Source organism: Solanum stenotomum, chromosome 11 (genome assembly GCF_019186545.1).
Source record: "Solanum stenotomum isolate F172 chromosome 11, ASM1918654v1, whole genome shotgun sequence".
Classification (NCBI taxonomy): Eukaryota; Viridiplantae; Streptophyta; class Magnoliopsida; order Solanales; family Solanaceae; genus Solanum; species Solanum stenotomum.
The window spans coordinates 45,028,601-45,043,543 of NC_064292.1; the positions used below are offsets into that span (position 1 = coordinate 45,028,601).

At 31.0% G+C, this 14,943-nt stretch overlaps 1 protein-coding gene across 1 annotated transcript; it reads right to left on the reverse strand.

Annotated features, from left to right (window-relative positions):
* Positions 1–3,690: 3,690 nt before the first annotated feature.
* On the reverse strand, positions 3,691–5,028 carry LOC125845956 (F-box protein SKIP23-like). The gene has a single exon (XM_049525438.1). The coding sequence runs from the start codon at positions 5,026–5,028 to the stop codon at positions 3,691–3,693; it is 1,338 nt and encodes a 445-aa protein (XP_049381395.1).
* Positions 5,029–14,943: the final 9,915 nt, after the last annotated feature.

Genomic DNA, 14,943 nt, shown 5'->3' on the forward strand with positions numbered 1-14,943 from the left:
TCAAGTAGAGAAGTGTTTTTAAGTCTATCAATAATTTGGAGACGGAATTAATAATTTACGCCAAATTTAGAAGTGCTTTCAATACTTCTCTTTTTTTAATGAATAAGTTTTTTGGTCCGATCCAAACAAGTCTGTTGCCCTTAATAAGAGGAATTCAAACTTATAATACTTAAGCTCATTTTAATAGATGAAATATTGTCATCTTTTTTCTTGTGGATGGTTTGTTGTGATCTGTTCGAACAACATTAAGTTAATATTTCTATTTAACAACTAACTGTATTATTATTTATCAACTGCTAAATTTGTTTATTTAGTATTTTTATTTGATTCGAGTAGTGTCATGTCAATAATTATTCGGTTTTATAAAAGTTTTATGTCCAACAAAATTGTTTTCTGGTTGATTGTATTCAAGATTTTGCATACAATGACAGTGATTCAGATTGAAATCATACAATTAATTATTTACTTTAAGTCATAATCAATAATAAGTATTACTAAGATTATTGTGTTGATGGATTTGAGACTTGATTAACATCTAGCAAATAGTATCACCAAACAGATATTTATGTTAGCATTTCAAAATTAGAAATTAAATTTAAAATTTATAAATATTATGGGAAACTTGCAGAATTGTCACTAGTTTCGGAGCTACCGATACTCTAGTTTGCAATATTATGAGATACATGTATCTCCTGATATATGGAATTAAAATTAGGTGTAATTTGTTCTAGATTACATTGTATCCAAATGGATTTGCATGTATCTAGGATACATAACAAATCTCGCTTCCCTCCCTCCCATCTCGCCACTCTCATATATACATAACTATCTCGCTCGTCTCTCTCCCTATTTCAGTGTATCTGGTAGCAAAAATACATATATCTAGTGTATCTTCCTCAATATGGTAGAAGGCTCTTAATAAGTGATAAAAGTATGGAAAAATCACCCCACATATATATTTAAGGGGACTATATCTAATTATATAATTTCTCAAAATTCTTTTTTATAAAAAGTGGATCGGTCCAACCCACATAGTGATGGGTTGGACTAGCTATTTTAGGGCCCATCAATAATATGGATCAGCTCGGCTTGATCCGTCAAATTTCAAAGGGTAAATCACATAAATATACTACATTAAGAAAATATTTACTATCTATGGCAATATAATTTTTCTAACTAAATATAACAATTTTTTTGAATTAAAAAAATTGTACAGTTTATGTTCGCCTCTTTCTCTTCCTCCTCTTTTCTTCTTTTTATTCTTCTTCTTCTCGTCTTTTTCTTTGCCATTCTTTCTCTTCCTCATTTCTTCTTCTTTTTATTCTTCTTTTTCTTTGAATTTTTCATTTAAAGAAATATCTTCAAATAAGTTTTTACCTATATTTCACGATTTTTACCCAAAAACACGACGAGAAGAGGAACAAAAATATCAAAAATTTGTACAAAATCATGTTTTCAAGCAGAAATTTCAAATATCTAAAATTACAGCAACAAGAATTCACCATTGATGGTCATTATAAAGCTTCAAATTTTGAATTAATTATTTGAATTTTACGAATTAGTAATTAATTTGGATAAATTGTTCCTACAAATAATTGAAAACGACGTTTGGAGTTTATAATTCAATTTCAAGAAAACTTTGGTTTATCATTGATTTTAGGAGAAATATTAGATTGAAGCTCGAAAAGGTAAAGTTTATAGAACTGTATCGCAATTGTATTAAAGTTGTATTAGATATGTTTCATAATTGTATTAAAATTGTATTAAAATCATGAACAATACATTTATAATACATATTGCAAACTTCACACCCTTTTTAGTGATATCAACCAAAATAGTTATGTAACACACTTGTAATACATTTATAATATAATATAGGCACGATACATTTGTAATTCATATTGCAAACATCGCTTTTTTTNACACTTTTAAATACAAGTTAATTCATTTTGCAGTTTATTGGTTGATTTGTTAGGATTGAATTACTTGTTTAATTCACTATTGATACAAGTTTTATTCAGTTTACATATCACATAATGCTCTTTCGTTTGCTACATTTTCCATTCATGTTTAATTCAACTTTAATATGTGTGTAATACATTTTAATTCAAGTTTAATTCATTTGACAGTTTATTATGTTTCTTCATTTGTTACGATTAAATTACTTGTCTAATTAATTATTGATACAAGTTTTATTCAATCTACGAATCATTGATTGCTCATTCATTTGCTACATTTTGTATTCGTGTTTATTTCTCTTCTAATTCAATTTTAATATGTGTATAATACATTTTTAATTCAAGTTTAATTCATTTTGTAGTTTATTGGTGATGCTTCGGAACAAAAAAATGATTAATTTGACCGTATTGGTTTACTTCAATTTATAAGACATGTATAATACATATTTTATTCATTAAGAACATAAGCTCAGAAATTATAGTGGTTGACAACTTAATTTCCAGGGACAAATATAGAAAGAATGAACTCAGGAATTTATTCTCCCTTTTAGAGGCATAACGAATTGAATGTATGGCTGAAGATTGTGGATCTTTCAATTATAATATTAAAAAATTGACGCCTTGCACATGGAGGCAAAAAAAAAGAGAAAGAGGGGACAGATAAAAAGGAGAAAGAGGCGAGACAAAAAACTGAAATATAATAAAATACATAGTATTGTTATATATTGTTATAAATGGTAATAAATAGAGAGTATATTTAAAATAAGTAATTATTTTTTAAAATGGATTCACCCAAGTAATTATTCCAATTTCAAAACCCATGTGAGCTAGTTCTGATGAGCTGGCTAATTTCAATGTTACTTTTTCTCTATTGTTATGTCACAATGTTGATGATAATAGAGTGATGCTGAGAGGTTCTAATGGCATGCCAGAAAGAGTTACCATTGAAATTTACATCTCAATCAGTAGTCTGTATAAGAATGTCTAGTAGAGCTTTGCTAAGGTTTATCCATGGAAGCAATAGGCAGGAAAACTAAGATGGTTCCATGGTCTGTTTTTCCTTATTGAGGCAACAACAACATACACAGTGTAATCCCACAAGTGGGGACTGGAGAGGGTGGTGTATACGCAGACCTTATCCATATCTTGTGAAGGCAGAGAGATTGTTATCGAAAGATCCTCCGCTCAAGTCAAGCAATACAAAACAGGTTTGAAAAGGAGATGTTGAAAATTATAGAGAAAAGAACAATGACATCTGGAGGAGATGATAATCTTTCATGTTAGTGTTGCTGTCCTACAAATCCTAATGTTTGATGAAAATTGAAATGTATGAGTCCAAGGGGAGACAGAGGGGTACAAGCTTGTTCAACTCTCAGCTGCTCAAGAATTCGTAGCGGTAATACACTATACCTCCAAACACTTCAAATTGAGTAACATTAATGTAATAGAAAAGATATATCTGCGGGAAGTTGCAACTCCTAAAAGCTACATTTGTTTCTTTTTATGCGTAATACATAAACATGATACACGATTCTTGTTCCCGTTACTATTGTCCAACACTTTTTGTCATCAATATTGATCTGGAAAACTCATTGGCACATGACAAACACCATCAAGGATATTTAAAAGGTTATGCAGCATATTAAATGTCGAATTCAACATTTAATATAAACAAGTCAATCAAGGAACGAAAGGCATTGAGTTTCATAAACAAAGAATCTAAATTTTCAGGTCATTGATACCTTTTAGACCAAACCTTCTTCATGTAGGGCCTGTCATTAACCGACCTTACATGTCTATCATCAATTACAAAATGCCAAAACTCTTTAGAAGCTGCCTCATCATCGTCAGTAAAAAGCCAAGATGGGGGTGGCCAGAAAATATCTGCATATTCAAGGAAGGATAACAATGAACCAAGTTTACCATCTTGTAAGCTAAAGATACCTGTGTGATGACGATGTAATCCTTTATATCTAAATTTCACCTCCTCGCTAAGACCACATACCAAATAATCTTCAAAGTCATAGTCATAGTACTTTGGCGGGCGCCTACTCATATTCACAATGATACCTCCATTCACATAGTAAATGCAGTTTCCTCTGCACTGATCACCAAAGTCTGATGAAGAAACAGAGAAACAACAGTTGTCACCAGCAAAGAAAATTTGATCACCCAATGTATGCACTGCAATCCACTCATGTTGTTCTTCATCAAGCCAGTAAACCTTAATTTCTTTGGGACATTTCCATGAAGGTTGAGAACCATGCAACTCCGTCTTAACATCAGTATCTAAAAACATATCAACCAGAAACAACTCCCCACCTGATTCCACCAGTCGTTTCTTACTGCCCCATTCGTTAAATATGTTGACGGTGGAAGATACGATGGTCTGGTTAAACAAGGGATCATACATTATGGTCTCTCCATAAGTACCAACAGCATAAAAATTCCCCTTATACACACTAATATCGACAATCTTACTAGTGGGATCTTTCAAGGTAGTCCATTTCTCATCCTCTGACTTAAAACACAATAAGTGATCAAAAATACTAGTTGCCATTACAGAAAAATGATTGGTTTGATCATTCCAAATAGGCAAGATTTTATTAAATAAATCAAATCCGAGCACACAATGTAAGTTATAGTTTAAGACACAATGGACATGATAGAATTTACAAACTTGAGAAACACGTATATCTAGTAAATTCAATTTCTGATCAGGCAAATCACCAATTACTCTGTTGGTTAGAGGATTCAAAATCTTCAATTCTCCGTGTGATGTTTTTAGAATCTTGACTAACCAGCCTGTGTGAGGAGGATGAGGAAGTTGTAAAAGATAAACTGTGCTTTCGATTAAATTACAATGAGATATGTCATTATAAGGCCAGAATAGGTCGTTGGGGAAAGGCAGTTTGATGGGAAACTGAGATTTGGGGATTTTGAAATTAGGAGAAAATGCTGAACGCCATGAACTGCAGACTGCACGAATGCGAAGGACATCAATATTGCTGTTGACGAATTTACTAATTCTTTCAACAAGTTCTATAGGAAGATCAGACCAAGGAGCCATCATAAAACCCTAGCAAAGCTTTTTTCCAATCGCAGTAAAGAATGACAAAGTTGAATGACATATTTAATATCCGAATAAAAAATTAATTAGTAACGAATTAATTATTAACTATACTTCTTACTAATCAAGGACTAGTTATAGGATATCGTGTTCCTTGTTATGCTCCAAATCAGTTTCTTTTCCTTATTTCATTTTTGTTGATTTGCATAAATTATGAAATTAATGATTTAGATCATTTCTTTTATCTCTTCTTTTAATTAGTTTCGTAATTTAGTGGTATTTGGGACTTTGTTTAGAATTTGATTTTTTTAGTAATTTTATTGATTTTTGTTTTTATTAATGAATTTTATGTGCTTTATTCTTATTTTTTGTTGTTGTTGTTGTGTATTGAATTTTGATCTTGTTGGAACTCAAGATTTTATAATGATTGTCAAAGAATTTTAGGTATGTACCTTCTAAATTGAGCTCATCGCTCGGTATATCTTTTGAGTAGTTTGTGAGTTGTTGCATATTCTTTCCGAATTCCAAAAAAAAAAAAAAACACATTGCATGTACTGTGACGTTTAAATGGATAGAATTTAAACTAGCTAGTATAATATCTTCCTAAAAGAGAGAAAAAGAAAATGAATGGTAAGGTGGAAACTGCGTTAGTTTGGTGTATACAATCGATGAGGGTAAGTTTTTTCCCTTATGTATGGCTTGTGCCTTGGAACAGAAATTCAGTTTTAGAACATTAGTTTATTGAATCTGTCCATACTTTATATTAAATATGAGCAATTAATTTATTGTGTAGTTATCTATATTTTTGGGATTAAAAGAGACTCCGATCTAGTCATATTCCTCTATAGGTTATCCGACACATCCTTGAACCTATGCTAAGAGTTTATTAATTTTTGTCTTTTTTTCCTGGCTCACTTCGCAATCAAAGTGCGATAAAGTTTTTAAGGTCTTTATATCCTTACAATGGCATATCAAATTTGAATTTTGTCTTCAAGAGATGGTAGTATAAATCTTTCACAAATTTTTTTGCTATACCTTCAATAATTTCAGTTGAGAAAACTTGCATGAATACTCATAACATGTATTATTTAATTTGTATTAANTTGTGGGCTCAACTCGTGTTGACAATTTTTTCAAGGATAATGCCACGTAGGCCGAAAATGGGTAAAAATTTAATTAAAAAATAAGTTCGGGAGGGGTAATAGGACCTTAGTAAAGGTTAGGTGTGTCTCAGCGATTTTGGGCATAAGTTGGAGGGGTACTTATGCATTTTCCCATTAATTTATTGTGTAGTTATCTATATTTTTGGGATTAAAAGAGACTCCGATCTAGTCATATTCCTCTATAGGTTATCCGACACATCCTTGAACATATGCCAAAAGTTTATTAATTTTTGTCTTTTTTTCCTGGCTCACTTCGCAATCAAGGTGCGATAAAGTTTTTAAGGTCTTTATATCCTTACAATGGCATACCAAATTTGAATTTTGTCTTCAAGAGATGGTAGTATAAATCTTTAACAAATTTTTTTGCTATACCTTCAATAATTTCAGTTGAGAAAACTTGCATGAATACTCATAACATGTATTATTTAATTTGTATTAACAAATACTTATAACAATATAAGTATTTGTTATTTAAGGAAAAATGTTTAAACATGTCATTGATTTTTCGGCTCATGTATACCACCTGTTAGAATTTTGACATGGATAAAATATTGTCATATTTTTTCTCGTGGGTGTTTTGTTGTGATCTATTGGAACAAATTAAGTTAATATTTATATTTAACAATTAATTGTATTTTATTCATTATCAGTTTAATTTACTTACTAGCATTTTTATTTGGTTCGAGTGGTATCAAGTCAAAAGTTATTTAGGTTTATATAAGTTTTATGTCGAACAAGATTGTTTTCTGATTAGTTGTACTGAAGATATTTGCATAGAATGACAACAATTCAGATTGAAACTATACAATCAAATCTTTACTTGAAGTCATAATCAATTAGTATTACTAAGATTATTGTGTTTATGGATTTGACACTTGATTAGAAGCTAGCGAATAGTAACACCATATTCTATCCCTATTCTTTTTCTAATTATAATAATCCCTTAAAAATTGTACCATTCATATACATTAATTCACCATTCAGATACATTAATTCGATACAAGAAAAATTCTTCTGTTGCGCTAAAAAAGGGAACAAAATCTTTTCCGTTGCGCTTAAAAAGGAACAAAAACATAAATTAAATATCAAATCCATAAATCATGCAATTACGTTGTTTTCACTGCTAATCAATCTCTCCCAAAGCATAACAACATCAAAAAATTCAAATTTCAAATTTCTTCTCCAAAATTTTCAAAAAACTTTTCAATTTCAATTCAAAATCATTGAAAAGTTGAGTTGATACATCATGAATATCTCTATTTTGTTGAGACATTCAAGAATATGAGAAAATGAGGTGCGTTGAATCAACCATTGTAGCTTGGAGATCAATGAGTTGAGAAAAATCTAGAGATTTGAGACATTATAGAGACGAGTGTTGCTTTATCCCTATACAATTGTTTGAAGATCCTCTTGATTTTTATTCAGAATTGTAAAAAAAAATTGAGATTTAAAATTCTTCTCTCATTTCATCAAAGGTCCTTTCAGTTTTGATTCAAAATTATCGAAAAAAAATTGAGATTCAAAATTCTTCTCCCAATTTATCAAAGATCCTTTGTCAAAATTTTTGAGAAGATATATCATGAATATCTTCGTTAGTCTGTACTTGGAGGTGAAAAAACATGAACAAAATTTTTCAATATGTCTAGTATACAAAATTGTGCCGCTATGTGTTAGTTTGTTGTTACATAATTACCATAATTTGATACATAATAAAGTAGTCAATATTGTCACTGTTCTGTATCGTATACCTATTATTGAAACTGATACATACTGCTCTAATTATAGAACGTTGTGATTAATGTATCAATATTATTTTTGGATAATATAAACATATACATAGCCTTCTAAGTTGGATAAGACTGAACAAACATTAAAGATCGTAGATACATAACACACAACTGATTTGCTACTGTCCATATGACCTTTAAAATTTGAATAAGATTAAAGATACATTGTAGAACTTGAAACATATAAATGATACATTAAGTAGTATGTATCAACGACATTTATATTGAGCAAGATAAACACTATAGATCCATCATTTCGTTGTTTATATCTATTTTTCATGAAAGTTTTCATCATCAAAATCTTTATGTATCAGAAAATTGTGGATGAAAAAGCTAAAAAGAATTTTATTTTAAAAAAAAAACAATAATTCAAGAACTGGAAAGAAAACAAATGATGAAGAAATAGTTCTACCTCTTTAGGAACTTGAAATCGATGAACTGGAGAAATAATAGATTTGAAATTCAAAAATAGAATGATGAAGGTAACTACTAATCTGTTGGAGTGATTTCAGTCTAGGAACAAAAATTGTTGGGTTAGAGAACTGTGAGTTATGTATCTAGAGAAGGAGAGAAAAATAGGGATTTTGTAATATTTTTAAATGGTAGGAAATTTTAGAGAATATGGAAAGAAAGATTGTGTAGTTAGGTAATTTTAAAAAAAATATATATAGCAACACCATACAGATATTTATGTTAACATTTTAAAACTAGATTCAAATTTTAAAAATTACAATTTTTTTGGGAAACTTGTAGAAATTTCAATAGTTTAGGAGCTAATTACTTAGACACACTCTAATTTGCAATAGTACGAATATTATCAGATTTTGGTGCATCCAGATACATGTATCTCAGGATACATTGGGTCAAATTTAGGTGGAATTTGTTCTAATATACTATATCCAAGTGGATTCACATTTATTTAAGATATACATAAAAAATCTCGCTCGCCTCCCTCACCTCTTCTCATCTCGCTCACCACTCTCATATGTATATGGGGACTGAGATACATGATAATCTCGTTCGCCTCCCTCCCCATCTCGCTTGTCTCCTTACCTATTTTAGTGTATCTGGTAGGGCTCAGACAGATTGGGTGGATAATCTTTCTTAACAGTTTGGCCTAACGAATATCGATTTTTAAATTTACTAATCTGCTAGCCAACATATAAGATATTGGTTGGTTCAATAACAAATTAGCATTTATCGGGCGGTTATTGGACGGTGTATCCGCTAAACTCTACCTTTTTGTATACATGAACGCACCTTTAAAAAATGACTTATTTCCCGTATTTTAAATTGAATTAAAATGTAAAATTCTTCTATATATATATATATAATAACATAAGAGTAAATATGTTTTCAAGTTTCTGGCTTCACGGTCTTAGGATTAACAATATACAATGGAAAAATATTAAATTATGCTAATTTACATTAGTTAAAAGTGTAAGTATGAGAACTCTTAACGGGTTAACGGTTTATCCGATAAGGAAATTGAATACCCCCCCCCCCCCACACACACCAATAAGCCGTTAACTATACAATTCTTATCAGTTCACCAACCGTTTATTTGATAACCCAATATCAATAAGTCAATTTTGCGGTTGGATTATCGGTTACGGTTTCATTTTGAACACCCCTAGTATCTGATAGCAAAAATACATGTATCTTCCTTAATATAGTAGAAAACTCTTAATTACTGATAAAATACGTAATAATTTAAAAGTATATGTAACAATAATATATATATATATATGGTAGTGGAGTATGTCTAATTCTATAGTTTCTCCAATTATTTTTTTTATAAAAAGTGGATTGGCCAACGCAACCCACATAGTGATGATTAGACTAGCTATTTTAGGGCTAGTCAAAATTATGGATGAGCTCGGCTTGATCCGTCAAATTTCAAAACCTGTGTGAGCTAGCTCAGCTTGATCCGTCAAATTTCAAAACTCATGTGAGCTAGCTCTAATGAGGTGGGCTAATTTCAATGGGCCTAACTTATCGATGGCCCCCTAAAGTTGGAAGCAATTTTCACTTAGACACTTTAATTAGACTTTGTTCATTTTAGACACCTCATATCAGGCTCCGTTGTGTCATTTTGACACTTTCCGCTGACATGGCAAAGTGAGTGTTATACACTCGCTATTGACGCGTGAGGGGCTTATTTAGCCTATTTTATTTTATTTTTTCTCTTATTCTTTCCCATTTTACAACCACTGTCTCTCCCATTATTTCTCAAAGCTTAAAGTACTCAAAGGAGGTTGAATCTTTTGTTATAATAATTTCAATTTAAATTTTCCACTGCAAGATAGGTCAAAAAAGAAACAAGAAATTGAACCCATATCAACAACACCCAAATCAAGTAAAGTTCACCCAGAATAATCCTAAAGAAAAAGGTGAAAACAATTCTTCAATTAAAATGTATCCATAGTCTCAATTGCCCACATATTGCCAACAACTCAAATTTCCAATTAACAAAACTAGGAGTCAAAAAGATCTCAATATTCATTATGTAATTGTTAATCTCACTAACCTTAAGCCTTAATTAAATTACAAATATCTCAAAATTAAAGAAAAGGATACGCAATCTTAAAAATACAAATCATTGTTGTTATACATTTGCACCTCTTAACCCGAAATCAAATGAAGAAATGTGAGGGGAGGTGCAATGAAGAAAACGGTCAAAATTCGGGTGAGTATGGCAAAAAATTCATGAAAAAAGAGGAATAAAACAAAGAAGATGACTGTGTGGATGTGGGTTTGACGGAAAAGACAATGAAAATGGAGGAATATGATAAAGTAGATTGTGTGGGTGTGGGTTTATGGTGGAAAAAATAAGGCTAAAATAAAAATAAAAATGGAGTAATACAATGAAGAAGATGGCTTTTGGAAAGCTGTGGGAGTGTTGCATTTTCTTCAAATTTGTCCTAACTATTTTATTTAATTTTTTTGATAAAAAAGACCACATGTCATTTATTTATTGGTTACTTTGTCATATATTTTGATTCTTATTTTTTCTGTTTAATATGATAGACTTATAATGAGTTGGCATAATATAATTGGGCATCTAATCCATTGGACGCACTTGGTTAACACGCACTTGGAGTCAACATGTACTAGTGAAAAAAGTGTCAAAATGACAAAATAAGGTTTGACATGAGGTGTCTAAATTGAGCAAAGTCTAGTTAAAGTGTCTAAGTGAAAATTGTTGCCAACTTTAGGGGGCCACCGATGGGTTAGGCCAATTTCAATATTACTTTTTGTTAGTGAAAATTACAAAATAACAAAATTACAAGATTACAATTGAAAATACAATGAAGAAATAAAATCTCTCAGGCTGAGACGCGGATATCTCGCTCTCTTTAAGGAGATTTAAGCCCACTGCAGCAAATGTTTTTCACCGGTCCAGCAATAGTCCTCTTGACTTGTTCCCTCCAGGATACAACAACCTAATCACAAAATATAACTCAACAACTCTGAACAAGAGTTGAGTCCAAAGCTACACAATAAGAACACCTTCCTTCAAATTAATAAGAACTCTCTTTTTGACAAACTTTATGCACTCTATATTTTTCTTGTAAGTTAACAAATGAAGACCACCACTAGTTATAGTAGAAGAAGTCTTCCTAGAAATAAATAGAAAGATAATGGGGTACTAAATAGTGAAGATAATGGCCTTAGAAGTTACATATGTTACAAGGTATAGTGGAGGAATAAAGAATGGAATTGATGCTTGATAACCAATGTTAACAACGGACAACAAATATGCTGCCCATGAGCTTTAAAAGCCAACACGTTACGGCCTTGTGCTATCCCAATTTCATGAGTGCTTTTGAGAATAAGCCAATTCTCATAGGAAGCGACCTACTTCCACACATCACATAGGTGAAATCTGTCAAGAATGCTCCTGTAAGTTTAATACTCCACCCATACGGGCTACAGATATTCATTAAGAGTTTTGTAAACTCAACCTTCACAAATTACTATAGGAAACAATGCACTCACATCATAGGGAGGGAATAAAAAAAATAGTGCAATTTTCACAACAAGTCATCATATGATCATTAGTTTTTCCCTTTAAACCTGATTAAAGGATCTCTAGTCCCCAGGTTGGGTTTCATCATATATGACTCAAGGATTTATAGGCTTTAATCCCATCCCCCTCGATGTGTTCTAGACCTTTTCTCTTGTTATGGCCTTAATAAGAGTATCTGCAAGATTATCACAAGATTTGACATAATCAACATTAATGGTAACATTTGTCAAATATGATCTTACATTAATGTGTTTCCTCTTTATAGGTCTGAATTTACCATTGTAATAACAATTTTGAACTCTACCAATCGCAGCGGTGCTATCACAATAAATTAAAATAAGAGGAATTGTTTTTTCAAAATAAGGTATTTGAAACAATAAATCTCTTAACCAATTCTCTTCCTCACTAGTTGAAGCTAAAACAATTAGTTCAGCCTCCATGGTAGAGTTAGCAATTATAGTTTACTTTTTTGATCTCCAACAAACAGCAACACCACCTAAAGTAAAGACATTACCAGTGGTAGAACAGGAATCACCTGATAATGTGTTCCAATCTGCATCACAAAAGCCTTCAAGTACAACATTATATTTTTAATAGAACAAACCACAATTTTTTGTTCCAATTAAATATCTCATAACTCTTGTTATAGCATGTCAATGTTAAAATATCTCATAACTCTTGTTATAGCATGTCAATGTTCATTACTTGGCATGCTTGTAAACCTGCCAAGTACTCCTACTGCATATGCAATATCAGGCCTAGTGCAATTAGTCACATATCTCAAACTTCCGATTATGCTAGCATATTCCTTTTGATTTATTATATCATTTTCGCTTTCAATAGGAAATTAGTGAGCACTTGAATCAAAAGGAGTAGCAACATGCTTACAATCAAGAATGTTATATTTTTTCAAAATTTTCTCAACATAATGTGACTGGACAAGGAAAATTCCCTCACATGTTCTTGTAATTTTTATTCCAAGAATAAAATTTGCCTCACCAATATCTTTCATATCAAAATGGCTTCTAAGAATATTTTTAGCTTCGTCAATAACATTCATGTTAGAGTCAAAGATCAATAAATCATCAACATATAGGCAAATAATCACATGTAGATTATTCCAAGACTTATGATATATGCACTTATCACACTCATTTGTTTTAAAACCATTTTCAATCATGCAGGATCAAACTTTTCATGCCATTGTTTTGGTGCATGTTTCAAGTCATATAGGGATTTAGTAAGTTTACATACTTTGCTTTCTTGACCTGCTTCAACAAAACACTCGAGTTGATCCATATAAATTTCTTCATTTAGGTCTCCATTTTAAAAAAAAACAGTTTTTACATCCATTTGATGAACTTGCAAATCAAAAATTGCAGTCATAACAATTATAACTCTTATGGATGTAATTCTTGTTACCGGTGAAAAAGTATCAAAAAATTTTAGGCCTTCTAGTTGTTTAAAACCTTTTGCAAACTAGTCTAGCCTTATATTTATCAATAGATCCATCCTGTTTCAACTCTTTTCTTAAGACCCATTTGCTACCAATTCTTTTACAACCCGGTGGTAAATCAACTAACTTCCAAGTTTTATTAGAAATTAGTGATTTCATGTCATCATTTACAGCCTCTTTCCAATAAATGGAGTCATGTGAAGATAAAACTTCTTTTAAAGTAAGAGGGTCATCTCCAATATTAAACACATAAAAATCAGGATCAAAATATTTTTCTACTCTAGCTCTTTTACTTCTTCTTAACTAAAAATCATCAATTTCTTTAATTTTCAAAGTAGAAGTAGAAGAACTAGATAGTGACAAAATATTATGTTCAATCCTTTGACCCCCACTATTTTTAGAATCAAAAGGGAATTTATTTTCATGAAAAATAGCATCACCTGATTCAATTATAACATTATTTTCAAGATTAAAAAATCTATAGGCTGTACTATTTGAAACATAACCAAGAAAAATACAAGTAGTAACCTTCTTACCCAACTTTGTAATCTTGGGATCCATTAGCCTCACAAAGGCTAGACAACCCCAAACTCTTAGATATCCCAAACTTGGCTTGTGACCTTTCCACAATTCAAAAGGTGTTAGTTTAGACTTTTAATGAGGTACACGATTCAACACATAACAAACAGTTAAAATAGCTTCATCCCAAAAATTTAAAGGTGTATGTGACTCAATAAGCATGACATTAGTCAATTCAACCAAAGTTCTATTTTTTCCTTTCTGCTACACTATTAGATGAGGAGAATAAGGAGGAGTAGTTTCATGAATTATTCCCAATGATCTAACAAAAGAATTAAACTCATTTGACTCATATTCACGGCCTCTATCACTTCTAATTCTTTTTATTTTTCTTCCAAACTGATTTTCAACCTCATGGAGATAAGTTTTGAAATTTTCAAAAGCATCACTTTTATTCTTCGTCAAGTAAACGTATGTAAACTTAGGAAAATCATCGATGAAAGTGATAAAAGTTTTATTACCTCCATGAGTTAAAATTCCACCAAGTTCACAAATATCAGTATGAACCAATTCTAACAAATCAGTTTTCCTTTCAACATGAAAATGAGGCATTTTAGTGATTTTGGTTTTACTACAACCCTCACACTTTTCAAAATTCTTTTTAACCATTGGGATTAATCCTAAACTACTCATGATTTCAACATAACGATCAATAATATGACACAAACGAGCATGCCAAAAATTGGTAGAAGAAAGCATATAAACAGAAGTAGAAACTTTATTCATTTCAACATTCAGTTTAAACATTTCATCACAAGCATATCCTTTCCCCACAAAAATACCCTTTTTCACTATTACATATTGATCAGATTCAATAATATTTTTAAAGTCTGCTTTATTAAGAAGAAAACTAAACATCAATTTTTTTTCTCATGGAAGGAGTATAAAATACATCTT

Excerpts from the sequence above, each read along its gene's own strand:
- LOC125845956 (XM_049525438.1), bottom strand. The coding sequence starts at position 5,028 with ATGGCTCCTTGGTCTGATCTTCCTATAGAACTTGTTGAAAGAATTAGT.